The sequence below is a fragment of the Ylistrum balloti genome, unplaced genomic scaffold (genome assembly GCF_031769215.1).
Source record: "Ylistrum balloti isolate Yb309-2 unplaced genomic scaffold, AGI_CSIRO_Ybal_v1 Utg370204, whole genome shotgun sequence".
In the NCBI taxonomy this organism is placed as follows: domain Eukaryota; kingdom Metazoa; phylum Mollusca; class Bivalvia; order Pectinida; family Pectinidae; genus Ylistrum; species Ylistrum balloti.
The window spans coordinates 1,419,744-1,433,715 of record NW_026782177.1 but is presented as its reverse complement, the minus strand read 5'-3'; the positions used below and the strand labels follow the sequence as shown (position 1 = coordinate 1,433,715).

The 13,972-nt window shown below is 33.4% G+C and overlaps 1 protein-coding gene across 1 annotated transcript in view; it reads left to right on the top strand.

Annotated features, from left to right (window-relative positions):
- LOC132551509 (inositol 1,4,5-triphosphate receptor associated 1-like) overlaps nt 1-13,972 on the top strand; it is a 75,713-nt gene that overhangs the window by 39,707 nt on the left and 22,034 nt on the right. The window contains exon 5 of the mRNA XM_060215661.1: nt 2,395-2,618. Coding sequence (XP_060071644.1) covers nt 2,395-2,618 — 224 coding nt within the window. The remainder of the gene's footprint in view (nt 1-2,394; nt 2,619-13,972) is intronic.

Here is a 13,972-nt window from a genome sequence, read left to right as displayed (position 1 = left end):
AACTATTGTATATACTTACAATTGTTATGACTTGGTCAAGTACAAATTATTTGTAGAAAGGAAACCTATTTTCATCACTCTAATGACACTCCCTGTCTGTCCATTTCTCCAATTATACCTCTTCAACATCAATTAGGTATTCATCCACATGTTTGAAGATCAAGCATTGTCTGGAGTAAAACTTGTTAACTCTCTTAACCAATTCTTTTGAATATTGGTTCACATCATCATTTCTAAACTTAGTGGTGCACTTGTGATTTAATAGATTTGTGATTCTGATTGATATTGATAGGCATTTTATAATCTTCAGTTCTAATATTAAGTCACTAAACTTTGTTTTCAGAAAGCAAATATTCATACTAAATTTCTCATATTCTAGTAGTTTTTTTAAAAGAACTGAAGGAGAACACCTGATGATATACCAAGTTGGAATGAAAGGAAATTATTTTGATTCATTATCAGAGAATGAAGTAATAGAGTGATAAGTGACAGAATACTGTTTATAAAATGGGAAGTTTTTATCCTGAAACTACATTAAAGAATATAATTAACCTTATTTCTGACTCTAAAACTGTTTATGATTTAACATTATAACTGGTTTTGTTATAAAACTCAGTCATCAGACAAAAGTTTACATTCATCACTTTTGTTGGCCCCATGGAAGCTCTCATGAAAATAGAGTTCCCAGAGATAACCATAGTATTTGAAAGGTGACCCTATACCTTTTCATGTTTGATTGAGGATTGAAGCACCCCAACCTTCTTAATGAAAGGGGAAAGCACTGTCCACTTCACTACTTGACCAGCCTAAACTCTAATATGCTTGAATGTTTATTGATTTCAAAAATCCTTTAAGGGCCAAGTGAGCTATAGGGATACTGTAGTGTCCATTGTCTCTCAGCTTTTTCTATATATTGCAACTATTCATGAATGACTGAGCGGATTTTGATCAAATTTGGTCTGAAGCATCCTTGGAAAAGGGGGAACCAATTTTGTGTACATGGTGGGTGTGCTCCCCTTCCCCCGAACCTGAGGAAAATCAATCAACATCTTTAAAATCTATCTTGTTCTTTAGGAATTCGGGATATTGTACAAATTTGGTCTGAAGCATGTTTGGGTGAAGAAAAATCAGTATTGTATAAATGGTGGGTCTCCGCCCCCAGGGGCTAAAGGGGCAGGGCCCAATAAGGAAAATCTATCAATTCTTTAAAATCTATCTTGTTCTTCAGGAATTGCAGGATATTGTCCAAAATTTGCCAAATGCGTACTTGGGTGAATGGAAATCAGTTTTGTATAAAGCCTAAATCTCTGCCTTCTTGGGCTAGAGTGGCAGGGCCCCTTACAGAAAATCTATCAATTTCTGTAAAATCTATCTTTTTCAAGAAATGCAGGATTTTGTCCACTTTGCACTGTCAACAATTCATTTGGATCTTTGATTCCCACTTAAATAACTAAAGCATTGCTGAACATCAGGAGATAAACATAATCATAGCTGATAATTTGTCCTAAGGTCTTGTCCCACCCTAGGACAGATTATATGTTTGAAGCCATTGAGATTACCATCCCATAACTTGATAGCATTGCTGGACTTCAAGAGATTAACAACTGAACTCTGTCCCCACCCCTAGGAAAGTTTTGAATCATTGACTTAGACATCCAAGTGAGTGATGCAAGCCCTATGGGCCTCTTGTTTTACCTTATGATGTGGTTCTTTTAATCTCACAGACCTATGTATACAATGTCCACTATCTAAACAAAAGCCTGTACAATTTAGCAGCTGTTTAAACCACAAAATCAGTCATTCCATAGATATTAATCCTGATTTAAACTGTGCAACTGGTCTTGTTTGTCCTAAGTAGGAGGAATTAGAGCTTGTTTTAACTGATGATAGTGAATTGTCTGTGGTAATGTGGAAAAAAATACATTTGCAATGACATTTACGAGATTTTTTTCTTTGAAATTAATGACTTTGTCTTGAACAAAATAATCAATCTCCTACAGGTTCTTGACATTTGAGCTTTAATTCACCTTGTAGAAAGTATTTTACCTTACGATAGTTGTATACATGTTTAAGATCCTGTTTGATTTCCAAAGATATTGTCATCAAATGAGAGACTGTTTTGATCACATTGTTAGGTAGGCATTTGAATATCTAACTCCTCAGGCATATCAATTTAGTGTAATTAATTTCCCTTTAAAAACAATTATATGATTAGCATTAAGGTGTGTGGCTGTGTTAAGTGGTTGGTGTTAATCGTGTGTGTAACACCATAACTATCCATGTGTTTGCATTAGCTGATACAGACTAGATGTTTGAGCTCTGAGCTGTAAACACGATAGATTGATGATTGAATGCTTCTTTCCATTGCTCTTAACCTCTGTTTCCTGTCCACAGGATCACCTGAACAAGAAGCGAGAGCAGATGAAACATGTGAAAATGCCGGAACTGATGGAGACACAGGAAGTTGGCAGTTTAAACGGAACAAAGAAAGCAGAGACCAACGGAGAAGTGGTCCAGCCTCCTCCACCCTCTAACCAGCCAGCCTTTCCGAGCATACCCAACTCATTCCTACAAACGCTAAAGCTCAACTCTGACACTGTCAACGGAGATGATGATGGGTAATTATTTATCAAGATGTTTCACCCATAGATATTTATTTCAGTACATTTTCTTTAGCCATTGTTGTCAAACTGTGTTAAAATTTTTTCTGAAAGCACCTCACTATTGATGTTCAAAAATTACAAAAGATATCAAGAAAAGGTAAATGAAAATGTTATCTCAAAAGCAAGGTTGTCATAGTTAGATCACCTTACAAAGGCTTTTGTAAGACAACATTTGTGAAGGAATAGTTTGCCACAAAACTTCATGTAAATTATTGTACATATAGTATTAATTATCTTTTGATGCTTATTTCAAATTAAAAATGGCCACCAGTGACCATCTTGGATTCTTGTACCCAAAGTGACACTGTGACTTCTCGTAAAGAACTTCTCTTATTTTCTCCGAATCTCTCTACAAATGTTCAATATCATGAGCTTCCAATTTAGATTACAGGTGATCCAAACTTTAAAGTATATGGTTGGTAGGAGCTATTTTGGATTTCATAAAGATATATTTCAAGATAATGTCTTTTCAGTGATCATAATATTTTGCCAAGTTACCAAGCTAGTATTCTTGCTAACCAGGACAAGCTCTGTATTTCATTGTAACAAATGTGTACATATATAATGATGCTTCTTCCACTGCACTTGGTTGAAGCTGAAAGTCCCTGGATGGTAGTAATCAAAGGGAAATCTCATTTCAAAGGCCTTGTATGGTTTAGGTCTTACTACAAAATCTATACATTTTGAATTATTTCACTGAGTGTCTGTCCATAAATAGGAATAGGACTACGCCTTACTTTTGATCAGCACACATTAGAGATATTTATCATGTTTACTGCTAATATTTCGTGGAACATTGAATATACGTTTTTATATTTGTGAAAGCAAGATTTGATCTTCTTAACTCTGTCTTTACCAAATATTTTTGAACTTGTTATTGAAATGTTGGAGAGAGACTGCCTAAATAGTTGATGTCACTTAAGTGATGATTTTGCATTCATTTGATATCTGTTGCTGAAGTCATATTGAATCTATTGGAAATATGTGTAGATTGTATGAGAAATGTAGACCATTTGCTTGTTGAATGGGTTGATTCAACAGTGAGAATATATACAAGAACTTAAATTCAGGACATATATGATGTAAAAGGATTTATAGATGTATAATGTTAAAGGATATTTATTTAAATACTTTGTCACAGCTCAACAATCATGACAAGGAGAAAACACAAATTACAGCAAATTTAGGAGTTATCGTGATGTAATAAAAATTCTGTGATCGTAGTTTATCGTGACTCCGCCTTCTGTCTGGGTTCTAACGACAGGACTTCCCTCTACCTGGAAAAGTGGACTGATAATAAATTTTCTTAAAAGATTTGAGAGAAAGAGTAACAACAGAGTACAGCTGTACTATAAGAGGCCAGAACTTGTCATTTTGAGAACAAATGATTTGGTTAATTGTTTGTTTTCAAGGAAATTGTGTGACATAATTTATCGTTGATAATACTAGTTTTAGTTTTATTGGTGATTTTTGAAGACTTCAAGCTATAAATTGATACAAACTGACCTTCTGATCCATTGTACATGTCAGATCCTTTTTCATGTCAACACTCTACCTTAGAATTTTAAGTGTTTGGTGCATTGTGCAAGTCTTGTGTAGGGTCGATATTGGACTTTAAAGTTGCTTAATCAAATAGTAAACTGTGATAAAAAAAAAATCAACTACTGTTCCCTATAGAAAAGATCAGTCGATCCAGATCAATCAATTTAGATAATTCCATTACCTAGTTTAGGGGTGGTAAGTAATACTGCATTAACAGGTGCTGATTGTTCAGGTAGATATATAAACGTTACTGAGGAAAGAAGGGATATGGGCTTGTAGTAGGAGTATGGTATATATATATGCACAGTAATATTCTTAGTTGACTATCGGTGGGTGGTATGGAGAGTTCTTACACAGAACCTGATGAGGTATATCCTACCTGGATTCATTCCAGTCAGATAAAAGGACTGCAAACTTCCTAGTCTAGGATCATTTGGAGAGTATTGACCATTTATGCTGACCAAGGTGCCGAGGTCATTGCTTAGGATACTCTTGCACTGAAGATATATTGTAATAATGATGGGTAATTAAAGTGACTTTGAAACAGTCTTCTGAATATTCTGAAATGCGGGATTTACCTATGGAAGAATTTAGACAGTTGTGTGATTCGATTAATCAGACATTTGAAGAAGAGGAATATAACAGGTAAAACAGGTGCATTGATTTAATACCTGCACAGGTGTACAGACATGTTCTGGTATAGTATCAAAGTACAGTTGATATTTGTAATGCTTCAGTCTAATTACTTATATAATATCTATTTTAGATTTTACCTATCTAAAATTTTAGATATATCAATCTTCTGTGATACAGTGTAATTGATATGGATTTCTTCTGAGGTTTATAAACCAGTAAATGTACTACTCCTGTGTTTTCTAGTTTTCCTAAAACTAATAAACAGGGGTTTAAGAGGAAGTTTGTATGTAGCCTTAGTTCCTCAATAAGACATCTGACAAGTGTTTTCTCGATTACAGATACGATTTTCATTCAACATATGGGTAAAAATTATTTGTACTGTTCAATATTTATATAAACTACCCAAACCATTTTCTAAACAACTACCACTAATCTTTTGTCAACAGATGGTCATGTATCCATTGCTGTGTAATTTCCTGCTTTTGCGGTCAAACTTATACATTGGGATATCGCAGTCAGAAGGCAAATTATGATATCAAAGAATGACGCCATCCTTTTGTTATATGATTGTGAGAAAAGTATTCTGTCACTGAGGTTATAGCAAAAAAAAAAATTGTCAGTGTTGTTAAATTTAAATTCTCTCACCAGTGTTATATATACACAGGTTTATTTAAACAAAATAACGATAAAAAGATCCGAATGAATTCAGCAGATTCATACCTCTAAATACAGATTCTCTGTTAAAATTACAGTATCAAACTATCAAGCTTTGCATGATTTTATTGTTGAAAATACAGTTTTTGAGAGGATGGGAATTCAAATATATTTAGAGTCCAAGATCATCAGATTCCTGTTACCTTGGCATAGACTCAGCAGGATTTGCATTATTTATATCATATACTCAACTGAAACATGTACAAGATGACAATGAAGGACGATACCATCAGTGATGTATCTATTTTCAATATGTGATGTTGAATTTTTGCTTGTAAAATTACAGAGTGTGAAATGACACAGTATATCAAAGAGACATCATATTGCAAAACAGCCATTTATTCATTCATTTTATCATAATAACAGTTTTGACATTTTTGAAGTATTTAGGTATTAATGTAAACTGACTTTGCTCCAGCAGTACGTGATTCATACAGTAAGATTTAAGGGTAAATGCCATGTTATACATACAAATTCTGAATTGTGATAGAATGACATGTTCAATTAAAGATAAGTGTGTTGTCAGTTCATCAGTTGGATAAATAATTACTTGGTTCTCTTTTTTATGAAATTTTTAGGAAGTCCAAAACAGGCCTGTAATAGTTTGTGATTTACTTCTGAAAAATTTGTATATTTGTGGTGAGCAAACAACCTGATAACTCAACTTCTGCAATAGTCATTGGTGGTATAGCTCTTTTTTTAAAAATTATTTAAACAAAGAAAATGGTCATACATTGTTATTATAAATTTACTCATACTCAATAACATCACAACTTCTTTAAGCACCAATTCCTAAGATGAATTACTAGTAAAACTTGATATACAAGGACCAGTTTGATATCCAAACATCAGGCTTCATCAGATGTGGAAATCATTGTAGATCTTAAATATAATGGATAACTTTCTTCTCTATAACAGTTTATGGGAAATCCCTTTTGAAATATATACACATCATATCATAAACTGGGTACCAGAACACCATATCTCACTGTAAGACAATTTATAGGTGTCCATTGGCAATAATAACCATTTCATTCTTCAAAACAGTTTGTGTTACTAATAGAAATTAATCTATAGACCCCAACGGGTTAACAGAAACTCTGGAGATTTAAACAAATTTGGGATCTAAATACACATCTGCACTGATTAGTATCTAGATTGGAGTACATGGCTTCCTTCTACTGTATAGACCCCACTAAACTGTTTACAATCATTATTGGAAGACTTTTAAATATTTCTCAAGGTTTGTGTGGGTGTTTGTTGATATATTTATTTCTATCACACAAATAAATGTCAAAGGTCAAGATTGGATAGCCATTGATATCTCGATATATCAAAATGTTTATTGTAATCCAACAACAGATTTTTGTTAGTAGTCCAGGTACTATGGTTGAAAAGCTTTGTTAACTTTTAAAGTTTGCAGTGATAGGATCAGTTATCTTTAATTTGTGTTCATAATTATTTTGAAAAGAATTTGATTACTGAGAACCAACTTTGAAGTCAGCAATATGAACTGTTATCACCTATGCTTCCATAACTTATCACAGATTTCAAAAGATAACAAAATCAGTTTCCAAAAATTCTTCTGGAGATGTGAAGACTGATTTTGGATGAACACTGATAGATTTCTATTTAAGTCGTGAAAACCTACACACCCATACATAGGTAAGGTGGGAGGATGGAGTTGGTGGTTGGGTGTTGGTTACTTTGTCGTGCCTTGGTATATGCATCATCTGTCTGTGCATCCCATGAGAGCCTTGTGTACAAGATGTAAATAATGAATCCCTGAACATAGTCACACTAAAGCATCATACATCAAGGTCATTGATAAAGGTAAAAGGTGAAAGGTCACCCTCGACCACTATGGAAATAATTACTTCCTGATCCAGAGGGGGGTATATCTTGTTTTAGAAAAGATGTACAGATTTTTTATTGCCATATAAAAATTAATTACTTAATTAGAGGAGAATTTTAAACACAAAATTGTGATATTTAATGTAAATATTTCACATATTGGTAAAATTTTTAAAAATGGGTGTGACTAAGACAAAGATCAAGTAATGTAAGGAAAAAAAGGTTAGCTGTAATCAAGATGTATAGATTTCTAAAATACATGAAATGGGGAACAGTGATAGACTTATTCAGCATCTTAATGTGACCTTTCACAGATCAACGTGCACTTCCTGTCAGTGATACAGACAGAAACCTGGAGTTACACTGAATTTTACAGTATGGTATCCTGCAGATAAAAACAGTCACTCTTCATCAAATCAAGATATATATAGTATCTCCTTAAAGTGAAAATAAACATCTATTTTAGCCACGTATCTGTCTGTCAGGAGGACTGCAGTACTCCATCACTGTACATAGTGTTGTTAAATTGACTTTTATCTGCTATAGATTGATCCTTATTTAGATTAGGAGGTTAGGGTCTTGTATGGAATATTCTGTGTCTGTCCAATAACTGAGGCTACAGGCTCTACTATTTTTAACCAAACCATGTGATTAATGTAAAAAAAAAAAAGGGGGGGTAGTGGGGAAACTAAAAAAAAAAAAAAAACTAATATTAATCTAGATGTAATAACATATGAATGAAAACTGTTTTTGAAAGAAATATGCAGTACCTGTCAAAAGATGCTAAAATGGAAATGTCAAAAAAGACAAAAAATTCATCATAAAAATTGTGAGTGTCATGAGTCTTGGAAAACGTAAAAAATCTTCAACTTCAAAACCAGTGAGTATCATAAGTCATAGAAAGACTCAAAAATCTACTACTTATTGCAATAAGCTTAGAAGTCTTTAACATACCATCTCAAAATAGCATTCGTACTGAAACAGCAATAGATATGGATGGGTTTATTTTCAGAATTTTTGGTGGATCAATATAGTCTTATTAAAAAATGAAAAAGGCTACTTAATGAATTCCTGTATATAAAGAAATCTTTGCTGAACTCTTGCCCTTTTCACTCTTTTTGAAGAGATAATGGGTGTTTTTATATATGTGTTAGACCAAACTTAACACTGGTTGAAAAAGAACACCAGCAAAATTTTCCCTATATAAAGCCATAAAACTCAGGACTAAAAAGAAAAGTTTGATGCCAGAACTGAAAACATACTGGGCAAAAATTTCCTTTCAGCCAATTTTTCTGTGTATCAGTCTTCTAAACTGTACAAAAAATTACATCCAAACACTACTTGTGATAAAGTAAATCATGAAATTCATATCCTGCTTAGCTGTGTATGTTTACATTAGATATGATGTGTTGCTGTGTAAAAGGGCTTCTTTTCTCCCGTCAATCACACCACATGATTCTGTATAACAGGAGTGTTGCCATAACATCATGCTAGGAAACAATTTGCTGTTAATAAAACAATAGATAATGAAATCACATGGTTTTCTGATGAAAAGCTGTCACTTCCTCAACCTATCGGTCAATAGAGTGAGGGAGAGACAACACGCAGTAAGGAAGTAAAATTATGATAGCGAGGAAATGATACCATACTGTAGGTACTTCACATTGTAACTGTTATAGGACATGTAAATGTGTAGTAGTAACTGTAAATCTAATGATGAGTAAACTTAGATTTGTTATAATTCATGGGGCAATAAAGTGTAGTATTTCTCAAATTTCATGTAAAGACACTTATTGTGAAGTATTTTTTCTTTGATGTTAATATTACAAGGTTTGTATGGACAGTTATATAAATCATAGGAGTTAACATTTTCAGACACTTGAGGAGATTTATTTCCTGGTGATTTATACAGCAGTGCAGTTTCACCACTCCAAAATCATTGTCGCATCACACTAACATAGACTTCTATCTTATGTTTATGTATATACTTCTCTGGAATATGAATTATTGTTTGTTGATCTTTACCTTGAATAACCAGTTCAGATCTGTTAAAATGTCACAGCTTTGTAAGATAAGTATCTTATCTAAAGAGTTGGTCCAGTGCACTTGTAGTCTCAAATATCATTCAGGTATTTTATTTAAGAAAAGGCCCCTCCCAAGTGAAAAAATATCACCATAGGGAAGAGAGAGGCTTATTTGTGACTATTAGTGTCCATTATCTTGGATAATTTTGGTACTTTATTTTTATGTGAATGGCCCTTAAGGATTGATCAGTCTGTAGAATTTTTGAAACAAAATCCATGGCCATTTGTGGATTTTGACTTTTCTTGAAAGTTTTTTATGGATCTTTCTCAAATTTCATACCTATGTTCTCGCTGGTCCCTAGTTGTGCCTGTTTGATTTAAGGACCTGATGGCCATCTTGGATTTTAACATTTTTAACATATATATAGGTTTCCCTTGTTCCCTTGTTGTGTCCATTTGATTTTCGGTCTAATAACCAAAAATCCAAATTGGCCAACAGATGGCCAGCCATCTTGGATTTTGACTTTGCAAGTTTATTATTACAATTTCTTGAGGACTACTGTATGGATTTTTCTCAAATTTCATGTATAATTTCAAGTATAGGTTCCTTTTGATTCCTAATTGTACTCATATAATTTTGGGACTGATCAGAAAAATGAAATGGCTGACAGGTAGCCATCTTGAATTTTGATTTCGAAAAATTGTCATCGCTATTTCTTCAGATGTACTGGATTGATCACTGTCAAATTTCCTATGTGGGTTCCCCTTTGTCCCTAATTGTGGCCATTAGATTTTGGGTCTGATCAGAAAAATAAAATGGCCGACAGTGACCATCGTTGATTTTGAGTTGAAAAGTTTGATATCACTATTTATTTAGAATCCAAGCATAGATATTTCTCAGTTTTCATTTATAGATTCATCTTGGTCTGATCAGAAAAACAAAATGGCCAACAGGCAGCCATCTTGGATTTCGCCAGATATTTGTTATTGTTATTTGTTAAGAAGTACTGAATGGATTTCTCTCAAATTTCAAATGTTTGTTCCCTTTGGTCTCCAGTTGTGCCCTTTTGATTTTGAAAATGATCAGAAAAATGAAAATGGCTTCTAGGCGACCACCTTGGATTTGGCACTTATAGATTATCATCACTATTTCTGCAAAGGAATGTTCACATTTCTTATCATTAAAAGCAAAAATGGAGAAGAAGGAAAAGGATCCAGATTTCAAAAAACAAATAAAGATCATCCTTTTGATCCCTTTGGGATCTCTTGTTACTATAGATACCTGCTTATAACAATGATGGAAAAGTAAAATATTGCTATCAGATGATGATAGTGTTAATGTTGATGAAGTTCAGAAAATGGATACAATTTTTAGTTAATGTGCCTTTCAATTGGTTCTTTAGAAATTGCATTCAATATTCAGTTTCCCTGAGTGAAGAGGAAAGATAGAGAACTTGTTTGAAAATAATCACAATAATGGTGACATGACTTGAAAGCCAGTCAATGTGCAGTATATTTCACTTCCCTTCTTATGATTTCCAGTAGTAAAGGATTGGAATTGTTTACTATAATTGGTGATAAAGTACTTTGATGCAGTTTACTGGAATGTTAATGAAGTACTTGGATGCAATTTAATCAATATCACATATATTGTTATCTTGGTGAAGACTGGAAATGTTAGGTGAGACCTTGTGTACATGACATGTTGTTAAGCTTTCACTGGTTCACCACAAACTGTTAATAAATTTTGTGGCAAGATATTTCTTCAAATTGATATCATTGAGGTACATTCAGTATGATCATTGAATATAACTATTGCTGATAGTCACAGTAAATAATGAAGTCAGTGAATGACTGAAGAAAAAGAGGCCTGAAATAGAAAAATTAATTGTCTGTCTCGGGAATAAATAAGAACACCAACTCTAAAAGCCAGGTAGGCCAATAGCATATTCTACTTTCTTCTACAGCTAGTTGTCCTATCACATGACCAGTCAGATGACTATATATTACTATGTTTCAGGAATAGTTATTGTTGTAGAGTTTGTCCAAACCATGATTTAAAAGATAACATAAACACAATTTTTGCTTTGAAATCTTTTCTTGATTGTCTCAGGAAGGAGACCCAAGTTCATTTTTGCTTGTTTGATTGTTTGGTGGTTTGAGGGGTGGGGGCACTTATTTGCATTAACGTCAACAATAATATCAAATATCAACATGTCAACAAACTTAAAATCAAAACTTTATTTGATGAAATTAAAATACTGGACTGTCAACTGATAAAATCATAATCCAAACAAGAGATTCCTTAAATTTTTCAATTTTCATCAACCTGCATCTCGCATGACCTTGTGTTGTGACTTTGTGTGTCAGTTGCTGACATCTTGCATGAAATAGTCATATTGAGAATAAGCCTTTCAATATGGAATCAACTGTGACCTGTAAACACAATAGGTTGGGGATTCCAGTTTACAATAGGAAAATTGAAAATCATTTTGCTTATTGTACAGCTTGGTAAAAAAAGCAGTCCCTGTTGATTTTGTTGTTGGAAAAGATTTAGGTAAGCTACTGATGTAAAAGATTGACAGTGTCCGTAATTTCCAATGCAGATGGGTGTATACAATGGACAAAGTCAATAAATCTCTTGTTATTTAAAGGCAAGATATCAGGAATATGAGCAAAAACAAGAAGAATTTGTTTCCAAATGTATGCTGAGATCTTACCACCAAACAGGAATATGAGCAGAAGAATAAATGTATGGAGACTTCGGATCAATATACATTTGTAAGGTGCAATTTCTAATACTCTTGAAACAGAAGTTTGAAAGTTATAGCCCCTGAGAGCTTTCAAGATTATTAATTCTATTTAGAAAATTGATTTTACTTAACTCCAGATTTAAGTTCAAATCAAAATCCTCCATGGAGGTTAGGTTCTAAATTGAGCAGATAATGTGAATCATTGTGTGTTTCCTGTTCTGTCTGATCAGCCACCTGTGAAGAAACATCTGGTAACCTTGTTATATAGATTTAAACAGTATCTAAAATCACAAATATGGCTGGAGGCATGTTCCTTTTACTCTCTGGATAAATATTCTGAATTTTACAGTCTGTTATCCCACTCTTTCCAGTAATAAAGCATTAATTGAGAAGTCAGTGACCTTTAGGTGACCTGTTTTACGAACACCAAAACTTCACAAATTTCTTTTTAACAATAAATGTGTAGGGCTGACCTGTTGAAATTTCACACTGATGCAACAAAATTCTTTTACAGCTCTATCATTTGTTGTGAGGTTCAGCTTGAGTGACAAAGAAAACTTGCAGTATCTTTGATAAGGAATTGTCCAATTTTTTGTCTGAAGCAATCTTTATTAACAGTGAATCTGACTTTGGTTTGACCACAAGACAAGGTTCCAATAGGGAAATTATATCAGAAATTATTTGTAATATTTGAAATTCTTTATTAAATGGTTAAATACCTAAATTAGCCAGGTGATTGATGCAGGCCAATTGGGCCTCTTGTATTATTTCAATTTTCAGTTGTGACTTATTCTAATCTGCCTGTAGCTATTATATCAGTAATCAAAATAAATATGTCTTTTTTTTTTTCATTGTCATTGCCTACTGTAAACAATTCATTGTTATTGGCATGTATTCCCCACTCTCACGTTGCAAAACAGTATTGCAAATTAATAAATTCCATGGCTCTGAAATTGTATGAGCAGAAAATTAAAACCAGTCACAGACCTCAATTTTGGTGGCTTGATTAATGTGAGATTAATATTTTGGGGGGGGAGCAAAATAATGTTTTTAAAGACGTGAGTTCCTCCTTCAATAATGATGTACAACAGGTATTCTGAAAAGAAGTGCTTTGATAACAAAACATAGATTGTAATACACAACTTTCACAGCTTAGTAGCAGTTTCATATGTTATTACAAAAATTATTGAAAGTCTATGTGACTCTACATCATGATTTTTGTTGAGTCAATTACATTATTCATGGATTCATGCAGACCTTAAGTTTCATATATATTTATTTCATGGCAGGAAGAATATGCTGAATGCACTGAGGAATATGATAGCCATTGTACTTTATTTATGATACCTTAAGGGTAGCAATATGCCTATTAGACCCCTAGTGTAGAGAGTGGAGGAGGTAGGTGATTGCATGATACTCACACAGTAGGGGTAACTTAGTTGTATTTTCACAAGTGATAAGTTTACTGTCTATGGGTGTGGTTCCTTGAGATTAAATTTTAGCTAGATATTTATTGTTGGGTGCTGATTAATTTTTCTGTGTGTTTTCTTGTTGCCTTGTCTTTATTTTGTTGACGAGGACTTGTCACAGAAATCTATCTTGTTGGTGTGTCACTACTGAAATTTTACCTCTACTGCTCTATTCACTTTTCCTGCTGGTCCACCTCATCATTGACTGGCACAACAGGAAGTTTTATAACAAACCTCAGCAATCATCACGGAAAAAACAGTAAAAGATAAATTCTAGAGAACCGATACAGACATTGGTGACTTGCTGACAATATTGG